Source organism: Capsicum annuum, chromosome 3, assembly GCF_002878395.1.
Source record: "Capsicum annuum cultivar UCD-10X-F1 chromosome 3, UCD10Xv1.1, whole genome shotgun sequence".
Taxonomy (NCBI): domain Eukaryota; kingdom Viridiplantae; phylum Streptophyta; class Magnoliopsida; order Solanales; family Solanaceae; genus Capsicum; species Capsicum annuum.
In genome coordinates, this window is record NC_061113.1 from 257,126,549 (window position 1) to 257,137,800 (window position 11,252).

At 30.0% G+C, this 11,252-nt stretch overlaps 1 protein-coding gene across 1 annotated transcript; it reads left to right on the top strand.

Annotated features, from left to right (window-relative positions):
- The first annotated feature begins 7,572 nt into the window (after window positions 1-7,572).
- On the top strand, window positions 7,573-8,713 carry LOC107862238 (chitin-binding lectin 1). Its single transcript, XM_016707745.2, has one exon. It carries the CDS (start codon window positions 7,743-7,745, stop codon window positions 8,553-8,555), a length of 813 nt encoding a protein of 270 aa, XP_016563231.2. The 5' UTR covers window positions 7,573-7,742; the 3' UTR covers window positions 8,556-8,713.
- Window positions 8,714-11,252: the final 2,539 nt, after the last annotated feature.

The window sequence follows — 11,252 nt, forward strand, 5'->3', positions numbered from 1 at the left end:
AATCAAATCAATAATTAATGTCCAAAAAAAATTCAATTTTCACAAAATGACGTCAATTAATTTTCATAAAATAGTCACTATTTATTTGTAATTAGAACAAAATTCTTATTTGGACTTACTTAGTCTTTACATATACTCCATGTCATGTTGCTAATTACCTGTTTCAAGTAAATAATTAATTAAGTCGCAGGGCCAAATTCATCCATAAATCAATTTCCAGTTATCAAGAGAATTATTTTAATAGAAAATGGATGGACAAACATTTAAGCACAAACTTTTTCCTTTTGCTCTTATCATGGGATTCTCAAGATCCAACATATATACTAAACCTTGTATGTCAGTTTCCTTAATGTTTTCACAGCCCGAATTTATTTTTTTCGATGAATTTCAGCATTCTCAACGTCAATCAATTTTTGGGAATCTAAGAAATGATTCTAACTAAGAAATTAATTCAAAATTTTCAATCTGAATTGATTTAACATTCTCAACGTCAATCTGAACTGGTTCTATGAAGTCGGAACAAGTCGATTTTATGCTTTGAGATGAGGAAGATGATAAATTAGTCTTGAATGTCATTGATGAGTTTTGGATGCCATTGAAGAAGAAATGTCATTGATGGGTTCTTGGATTCCACTAAAGAAGAAGAAGAAGAAGAATTGAAGAATAAGAAATGAAGAAGAAGAATTGAAGAAGAAGAATTGAAGAAGAAGAAAGAAAAATAATAATTGACATTGATGGGTTCTTGGATGCCATTGAAGAAGAAGAAGAACAAGAATTGAAGAAGAAAAATGAAGAAGAAGAAGAAGAAGAAAGAAAAATAATAATTAAAATTATATATATTTATTTAAAGAAATATTAAAAATAATTTTTTAATAAATTATTTTCGTTCTCACTCTCTTGCCATGTCAGCGTTTGGGGGTAATAATTTCATTTTAAAATAGTTTAGGGAGGTTATAGGACCCCCGCAAAATATAAATGTGTAGTTGGGATTTGGGCTAAAGATTGGGGGGCTTTTGACCATTTTCTTTAATTAAAATACCCCCTCCGTCCCATTTTATGTGTCGCCATTTGACCGGGCGCGGAGTTTAAGAAATAAGGAAAGATTTGGTAAAATTTACCAAATTATCCTTTATAAAAAAAAATGTCAATATATTTTTTTTAATTAAGTGGGACCAATAAAGATAAAAGGGTAATTATATCTTCAAAAAGTTGCCAAATAAGGAAAGACGACACTTATTTTGGGACGAATTAAAAAAAAAATAATGACACATAATTTGATTACCTCTTACCAGATTTATTAACGTGGAGTCATGTGAAAACTACGTAATTAAAATTTCTCCTTTCCTCCTATATTTTTAACATACAGTGAAGTGTCACTACATAATAATGAGAAAATGTGACATAAAATGTGAAGCAAAGTAATGATTTTCTATCTATCTATCTATCTATCTATCTATCTATATATATATATATATAAAAGTGTGAACACCCCTTAGAAAAGTGATTTAAACTTTTTGCCCTTAATTAAAAGATTTCACAATAGACAAAATCGTCTTTTTACTAAATTTCTTCAATTATTATATCATAGTCTTTATATTATTTATTATTAGCCATAATAAATATGTAAGATTCACTTTTAGATTAGAATTCAATATCAATTAAAATAGTATTACACGTCGTATTTTCTTTATTTAGATTTATTATCCACTTTAGGTTAGGATATTCTACCAAAGTTATCACTTTAGGTTAACTAGGACAATATATATTCTACACAAATTTTTGTGGACTACAAAGAAAAAAAAATTAGGTTGAGACGTTTAGGTTTCACAATTTAATGCCACTTTTAGTTTTAATTTTTCTTTACTAATTAATTTTACTATTACGTTAGTTTGATTAAAAAATTATGTTATATTTTCTTTGTATTGGTTGATAGGATTTGCATGTAATTATTTTTGTATGAAGGTTAGGTTTAATTGTATTGTTCTAACATCTTGATAATTGTGTTGTTGTAGTTTCTATCTCGTTACTATATGCTATTTTTTAAAATTAATACAAGTGGTCAATGAATGTTCGATCAGACTTTGAGTAATTTTTGTATAAATTTAAGGTTTAGTTGTATCGTTCTGACGTCTCGATTATCGTATTGTTTTGTTGTTGTTTCTGTTCTATTGATATCTGCCATTTTTTCTGCTTAATACAGGTGATAGATGAATGTTTCATCGGGCTTTGAGAAATTATGTGTAAAGGTTAGGTTAAATCATATTGTTCTAATATTCGATTACCGTATTGTTATTATGTATTTTCTGATTTCTCGATTATCGTATTGTGTTGTTGTAGTTTCTGTTTTGTTGCTATTTGCCATTTTTTCTGCTAAATACAGGTGATAGATTAATGTTTGATCGGGCTTTGAGAAATTATGTGTAAAGATTAGGTTAAATCTTATTGTTCTAATATTCTATTATCATATTGTTTGTTGTATAGTTTTTATTTGCTATTTTTTTTTTAGTACTTCAAGTGAGAAATGAATGTTTGGTTGAGCTTTGAAGAATTTTTATGTAAAGATTAAGTTTAATCTTATTGTTCTAATATCTTGATTATCTATCCCATTTTTATTTTCTATTTTTCTGCTTAATACATATGGTAGATGAATGTTCGAATGAGCTTTAAAAAAAATGTGTAAAAGTTAGATTTAATCATAATTGAACAACATATTTAGATGTATTTTTAATTTTCACTCTTAACAAAAATATTGTGAAAAAAATTTCATCAAAGATGACTGGTTCAGTGTATTGCCAACAAATCGATAAAGAGGACAAAATATTACACATCTAAAAATTGTTAGTAGCCATTAGATTAGGAGAGTCTAAATCAGAATTTTGAGGACGAGAGAAGAGTGCATTTGGATTATTAGTAACAACAAAAGTAAGCTTACTTAGAACTGAGTCGTTGCGGTTTATAGGAGGCATAAGAATATTTGTTTTGTTAGGGATATTAACTGCACAACGAATCTTAAACTAAGATATTTCAGAGGCATCGATAAAGATGACATGTAACTGAGGACAGTGAGGACGTTATGGGCAAACTTAAGGAAAGTGGTCATAATTTTCTCCATAGTTGAATTTTGATTCTTCTACGGAAGCTTGAAAGGAAGAGTGAACGGTTGAACACTAAAAAGTATGTGGAATTTGAATAGTGTGACTTAATTTGGAACGAATGAGAGATCTGACCAGTCCATATTATTATATATGAATGAACAATATCTAAATAGTTAACAAAAGATTGAAACAACAATAAAATTTGAATATAAATTCACCAAATCTTGGACCTCTTCATTCCAAAAGAGGTGCAATACTATTGTTATTGTTTGAGAACTATCTATTCCTTTTTACTCAAAACAAGAATCTTTTAAAACATTACAATTTATATTACTTTTATTAAAATTTAAATATCTAAGTAGAACAAGAAAATCAATACACGATATAAAATCAGATAGAGTACTTTAGAGTTTAGACATTGTATTCCTCTTTAGTGATAAATTCCTATATGACTCTCAATAATTTTAATAATATCCTATTTACTAGAACAAATCCACCAACAAATTCTTTAAAATTAATAGTGATAGGAGTCACAAAGATAATTTAAGTGGATGATGATGATGATAAAAGATTCAAAGGAAAGATGATAATGACCTATTCTATTCACTTTCACGAGTAATATTGCAGAAGTTAAAACTCTACAATTTGAGGTTCAATGATATATAACATATCCAAGGCTTATCTCTTTCTCTTTTTCTTCTTTGCTTAAATAAGAAAAAAGTTGACTTTGCAATGTTAGTTGCAGTATGAAGTTTGTCATGTCTCCATGATAAGTTACATAAAAATTAGGGATGAGATAATATATAAATATGACTCTAAATTTGACACCAAATTATAATTTTGACCTTAAACTTTGATAGTACACAAATAGGACCTTTAACTATTCAGAACCTGAACGAATATGACCTCCGATTTTGCAACCTTCATGCGTGAGTTTCACTCGCGCCTATGTGGAAAAGTAATCCAATCACACTATGTCACATCGTTAAAAGGGCTGACTTGGAGGGAGATCATATTTGTGCAATTTTGAATAGTTAAAGGTCATATTTGTGCACTGTCAAAGTTTTATTTTTTGTGTTAAAACAACGTCGTTTTTATTATTATTATTATTATTATTATTATTATTATTATTATTATTATTTATTTATTTATTTATTTAGGGATCGAACCCACGCAGTAGGCTGAAGGAAGCACCCAAGAAGAGCAAACAACACCACTGGGCTATCTAAGTGTCTTGTTTCATGTGGTTCAACATTAATATACGTACATAAATATAGATTTTCTACCTTATATATACAATGTCATTTTTTTACCGAGGGGCTTCGGGTGAACCCCATGACAACCACTTAGGTCCGCCCCTGCGTTAATTTAATAACATTTTAATAACGTTAATTTGATAACATTAATTTAATATACTACTACTAGTATCCTTAATAATGTTAATTTAATAACGTTTTATTAAAACTATAGTTTTTTTTTATTATTAGTATAGTTTCATCTTTAATTTAATAGTTAAATAAATTATATTTAGATATATTATATAACTTAAATTCACCTTTTGCTTTATAATATATATACATACCTGTGCGATTTTTTCGTATGAGGTTGACCCACCTGTTTAATAAATCTTCAATATTGCTCTTTTTCTGCAATGACAAAAGAAATTAGATGTCATTTTAATCTTTGAGCCGAAAATAATGAATAAATAATAGTGAAAAGTCATTTAAAGGTTATATTTGTGCAGTTTTGAATAGTTAAAGGTTATATTTGTGCACTGTCAAAGTTTAAGGTCAAAGTTATAATTTGGTGTCAAGTTTAGGGTCATATTTATGTATTATGCCCTTAGATTTTAAGCTGGACGTGCCCAGTTTTGCGTGTTGAATACGCATTTTACCACGTAGGATCGGAGGTCATATTTGTGCAGTTTTGAATAGTTAAAGGTCATATTTGTGCACTGTCAAAGTTTAAGGTCAAAGTTATAATTTGGTGTCAAGTTTAGGGTTATATTATGTATTATCTCATCAGGGATTGTATCTCACCCTTATAAATAGGTATCGTGCATTTTTATCATTAATTTAATATTGGTAATTCTTCTTTTATTTTCCATCGTTATCATTGTCGTCGCCTTTTGAAACTCTTCTAAGTAGACAGTTGCCAAAAGTAAAAAAGAGTTACTGATTTAAAAAAGATAATTATTGTTTTGGATAACTAAGAAACATAATTAAAAAAAATAAAAAATGGAGGTGAATGTGAGAGAAAGCCTCAAAAATCCTATTGTTCTCCTTACACAAAGTTGTATAAATATTTATTTTGATCTTCTATGGGTAGTATAGGTAGAATAAGAACATAGAGAGGCCAACTTAAATATCATAGACTGCTCAGATTTTCACAATCTTGAAAAATATTAGTTTCAAAAAAATTTCATACTCTTATAATGTAAAAATGTTTTCAGATTTCATTTGTGTTATCATATGTTTTTAGTAACTCGGAAAAGGAAAGACTAAAGTTTGTAATAATGAGACGAGTAAATATAGTTGTAAGAGGCGAGCGGGTGATAACTTAATAGTGATTGTTAATTGAAAAATGGAATTTGAGATTGTATGTATCCTTAAAATTTGAATTTTTTTTTGTCTTAGTTCATTTTTCGGTTGTATGACCACATAGGAACAAACATCCACATAATCAATAGTCTCACTGGTTCAATTTAGTTTTGATTTCATTTCTTTTGAGTCGAGAATCTATTAAAAACAGTCTATGATTGTGTAGTCATATGAGATCATTGCTTCCACAAGCATTAATAATTTCACTGGTTCAATTCTGCTTTGATTTTATTTCTTTTGAGCTGAAGATCTATCAAAAATAGTCTCTTTACCTCACAGAGATAGGCGCCTCACAAAAGAAAGGGTAAGCTCTGTACATTCTACCCTCTACTTGCGGGAAAAATGTCTTTTTACATCATAGAGATAGGGGTTTCACAAAAGAAATGATAAGATCTACGTATATTTTATCCTCTACTTATACGATTACACTAGATATCTTATTGTCGTTGTGTTATTACTTTTAAATTATTTTATTTTTCTTGCATGGAGTATAATTTTACTTATTAACACGACATACACGTGCAAAGCACGTATACTAAACTAGTAACAAAAAATAGGTGAGGGAAAAAAAATAGTAATGCTAGTGAAGGTAGGTATCCTAGTTTATTTTTATGTGATCCTAGATTTAAGAAGCAAAATTTATTAATGGAGTACGCAGGTTTCTTAGATTTTCTTAGTGGTCCTATGAAGCGTGCATTACGAAGACGGGCGGGCGGTTCAGTTTTTTCGTTTGGTTTTTCGGAATTTTGATCCTATTTTTCGGTTTTCTTTTATGAAAGGGATAGCAAAATTGAACCGAATTAGTTATCCAGTACGGTTCAGTTCAGTTTGATTTTTTTTATTATGAATCTACTGGTTGGAATATCACTGGAAATTGGTTGGAATCGTGCTGGACACAAAAAAAAAAAAAAAAAATTGATTCAAAATGGACTACTATATAACAGCAAACAGCCATCAGGAGTCTAGAACAACACTTACACTGAAAAAAAATTGAACACAAGTAGAAAAAAGAGAAAACTAGCTTATACTGATGTGACTAGAAGAGTGATTCAAAACGTCATTAAGATTATTATTATGAAGTGATAAGTACTTCTATGTTTTTAATCAAAGATTTTTGATTTGAGCTTTGAGAATTCACCTTTGGTAGAAATTGTTTTACTCTCATAGTAAGACTTTCCGACACAAACTCACATTAGTCTAACTCAAATACAAACACGAACCCCACATAAAAAAAACAAAAGAACGACATTATTCAAAACATGATTAAAAGGACCACATTGAGTGATGTTTGATTGGATGGCTAAACTTGTCCTTATTGCCTGTGTCAACTTTTAAGGTTCTATATTCGAACCTCAGGCCTCAGCCACTCAACGGTATAGTACTCTCTCTATGTTCCAATTTATTTTTTTAGTTCTAATTTAGTATTGACTATAAAAAAAAAAGTTAAATTTTGTGGTTTTAAATTAAAAATATGTAGAATATATCAAAATATTTTTAAAATTATGTAATTTTAAACATGTCACATGAAAAATAGAACTAGCTATAAGTTACCCAAAGAAAAAAGAATTCTCACGCATATAAAATAAATCAAATTATCCAGGATAATCCCTTAACAAATGGATCTAGCCAGCTTAGCTTGTTGGATAATATGCACATACCTTAATTTATTAATACTGTTCAAGTAGAACTTTTAGTAGTGATTTTTATCCTTTGAAGCCATACAATACATGCACTAAGATATTGTCCTTTCTTTATCGAAACGAAGATATATAGCATAATTTATAGTAATATATATCCAGGTGAATTACAGCCAAATTTTAAACTAAAGTTACCCAAGTATATATTTAGAGTACATCTATAGCGAGTGATGCTGCTTTTTATACCAATATATAGCTATCAAAGTTCTCCATGAGATTGAGAGTAATAACAAAACAAAATTAGTATCTACGAAGCGGACTCACTATTGTTGAGGCGTAAGCGTATTCCCTTGAAAATTTTCCTATATATACATCGTCATCATGATACACCTCTTATAACAATCCACAAAATGAGAGAGATTATAATTAGCCTTTTATCTCTGGCTTTGTTCCTCCTTAAGGTCTCAGCCAAGCTATCTGATGTTCCCTTTTATTTACCAGCCAATGAAACCCTTGGCCTTAAACTAATAAGGGAACGTAATACGTCAGACCTAGCCCAGTCATTATTAGCACAGAGTCGATGCGGATGGCCAGGTGGCGGTAGATCGTGTCCTACTGGACAGTGTTGTGATTTTGATGGTTGGTGTGGAACCGGTGATGCCTATTGTGATGAAGATGAGTGTGATTTCCAGTGTCCAGGTCCGATCCCAGTGGGACGATGCGGAATGCAAGCAGGTGGTCGACCATGTCCTACTGGACAGTGTTGTCGGGATTCAGGTTGGTGTGGAACCACAGAAGAATATTGTAATCCTCTACGCTGTCAAAGCCAATGTTCAGGACCTTATCCATCGGGACGTTGTGGATGGCAAGCTGGTGGGAGGAAATGTCCTACTGGATTATGTTGTAGTCTCTGGGGTTGGTGTGGAACCACTTCAATCTATTGTTCTCGTGAAGAATGTCAAAGTCAGTGTGAAAGGCCACCACCACCCCCGTCTCCACCACCCCCACCCCCACCCCCACCATTCCCACAGGGACGATGCGGAAAGCAAGCTGCTGGTAGAGCATGTCCTACTGGAGTGTGCTGTAGTATATGGGGCTGGTGTGGAACCACACGTAACTACTGTGTTTCTCCCTACTGTCAAAGTCAGTGCAAGGGCGGTCTAACCTCGTACAACAAGAATCGCTTCAGAGGCATTGAAAGCTTATTGCTCAATGCTCTCTAGATGCTTGCTGCCTTCTGTATTCCCTAGACCATGTACTTCTACTCCTCTTTTGGGACTGGAACAAGTGTGTGAATATTATCGTGTGAAATGATAATGCATATGTAATGCATTATTTATAAATAAATAAAATAAATAAAGGAGGAGTTCTTTTGTCTAAATTAAAATAATGAATGAACTTTGTTCTATAACATCTTTCCCGCCATTTACATCTATATATAATAAAGGGTCAAATTTACCATATACTACAAAAATTGACTAAATATATCCTTTAAATTGACCCCCAAAATATGATGAAAGATCTATTTAGTCAGTTTTTCAAATTAAAAAGGGATAAAAGTTAACCATTTTCCCTGTATTCATCTTATATATGGGGTAATACGGTTGGGAGTGGATCATACAAGAAAATTTTAATTACTATACTTACATTCCATAAATCATGATTACACATATAGTCATTCTCATAAAGTACGCAACCACATGCACTTACCACCGATGGTGAAATTGTAAAGTCAACACAACCTTTTTCTTAATATATAGATGAACAACTTGATTCTACTTGATTCCACTAACTAGAATGGTTTTGTCATTTTATTACTATGATCACGTACTACCTGAGTCTCAGGTCCTGAGAGGATAAATATGGCACTGGCAGGACACCGAAATAATGTTCATCAAACCTTTCAAAGTTCAAAGACGTAATATTTTGTAGTTTTTTATAAATTTATTTTTAGTTTATCTCTTATTTATAAAAGATGTTTAAATTTACCCATAAAAATTTTAAAAATTTACCTCCGGAGGTTGATTTTTTCAATTAAAAAAAAATAGAGGTCGACTTTAATATTTTTACAAAGATTCATATATTTTTCACCAAAAACTATTTTTATTTAAAAAAAAAACATTCTTAAGACGACAAGCGCTAGAGGTCTAGTGGTAGAAATGTTGTACGATTGCAAATAGACTTCCAATCTTTCATAAACATAACTATTTTTTTAGGTCACTAAGTTTTTTTTGCTTGAAAAATGTCATTAACTAATATTTAGAATTTATTTAGAACCCTTTAATTATAGTTCCTAGATTTAAGTTAATGAAAATTTCTTTTTTTTCTTCTAGCATCATTATTATTTTCAAATTCAAATATTTAATATTCTTTAATTCAAATTTTTATTACAACACTATTATGTATTCTCTTAGAAACTACCACGTGGCTACTTTAATAGTTTGACACTTGGCATGTCTTGTTTTAGTTTTGCTTTTATATATCTATAATCTATAATATACTAAAAGTGTAAAGAAGTGATTTAAATTTTTTACCCTTCGTTAGAATACTCCGCAATCGATAAGATTGTCTTTTTATTTTTCTCTCAATAAATAATTAAATTACTTTTTCTCATTAAATAAGTATAGTTAGAAGTTTCCATAACTAAACAAGTCACACTAGGAAAGTTTCAATTTAGGTCTTTTTTAAGTGTATAGGACTTTTAAGTATTACCGCAGGATCGGACTTTATACAAATTCCTTTAGATTTAGGTCTTTTTTAGCTAGAAATCAAATTCTAATTAATTAACAGGACATTTGTGATGCCAAAATATTATAAATAATATGTATTTTGATGCTCATAATAATAGTTCTGATCTCATTGTTGAAAAGTTTAATCGAAAATAATATGCTTCATGCAATTCCATTGTGATACAACTAATATTTCTTATATACTACATCGAGTTTATAATTGTAAATTTTGTAGTTTCTTGCCATCTCCGCATTCTTTGAGTTTCTATGCATCCTTCTACATGCCTTCATAATTCCTAGGCTACCAATTGTGAAGCTGTACCGCTCAAAGGCAACTGCAAAGGATCAACAGCAATTGCATCAGACTTTAATACTTCAGCCAGGCATCAGAAATTCAGAATTCAACAGATTAAACAAGTAGGCAACTTTTTATAATCAACTAAAAAATGTTATAAGTGATTTTTAATGATCACAAATTTAATATGTCTTTTTGATTGAACAGTCTGATAATGATGCTAAACAATCTGAACGTCTGAACACCAAACAATTATTTTTCAAGAACACTGACAATGAATTGAACTTGATCTTTGATTTATGTCTTCTCTTTAATAAAATTTCCCGGATTCTTGTATGAAAACACTGGTATCCACAAATTGGGATCATGCTAATTGTGCATATTTTTGTTTGAATAAATCCTCCTTGCTATTACATTATTTTGCTGCGCCTCGTAAATTTCTTTTCGAATTGGCCTGGTCTTAGTCAAAGTTTTTAAAGTTTATTTTAATTTTTTTTTTTTTTAAAACGGATAAAGTGATAACTGAAAGATGCATCACAAAAGATACTATTTTTCCAATAATTTAGTTCTTTGAATTCTATAAATTAAAAAGTCATTGTGAAATTTCATTTTTATTAGGTGAGATACACATGTAAAGTACTTATACTTGACTAGTATTTATATAGATAGATGGATTGAAAGTTTAAACTGATATTCAATCAAATATCTAGCTAATGACAAGTTTTTCAGTTTATGCTAAAACTAGATACCGAGGGCCCGTGCGATATAAATTTTTTTTGCCTCAATTTATATGACACAAATAAAATTTAGATAATTAATCATATTTTTAATATGTTCTTAGATATTTTAAATTGTTAAATATTGTAATTTTTAATATCTTTTTAAATAATTTTCAA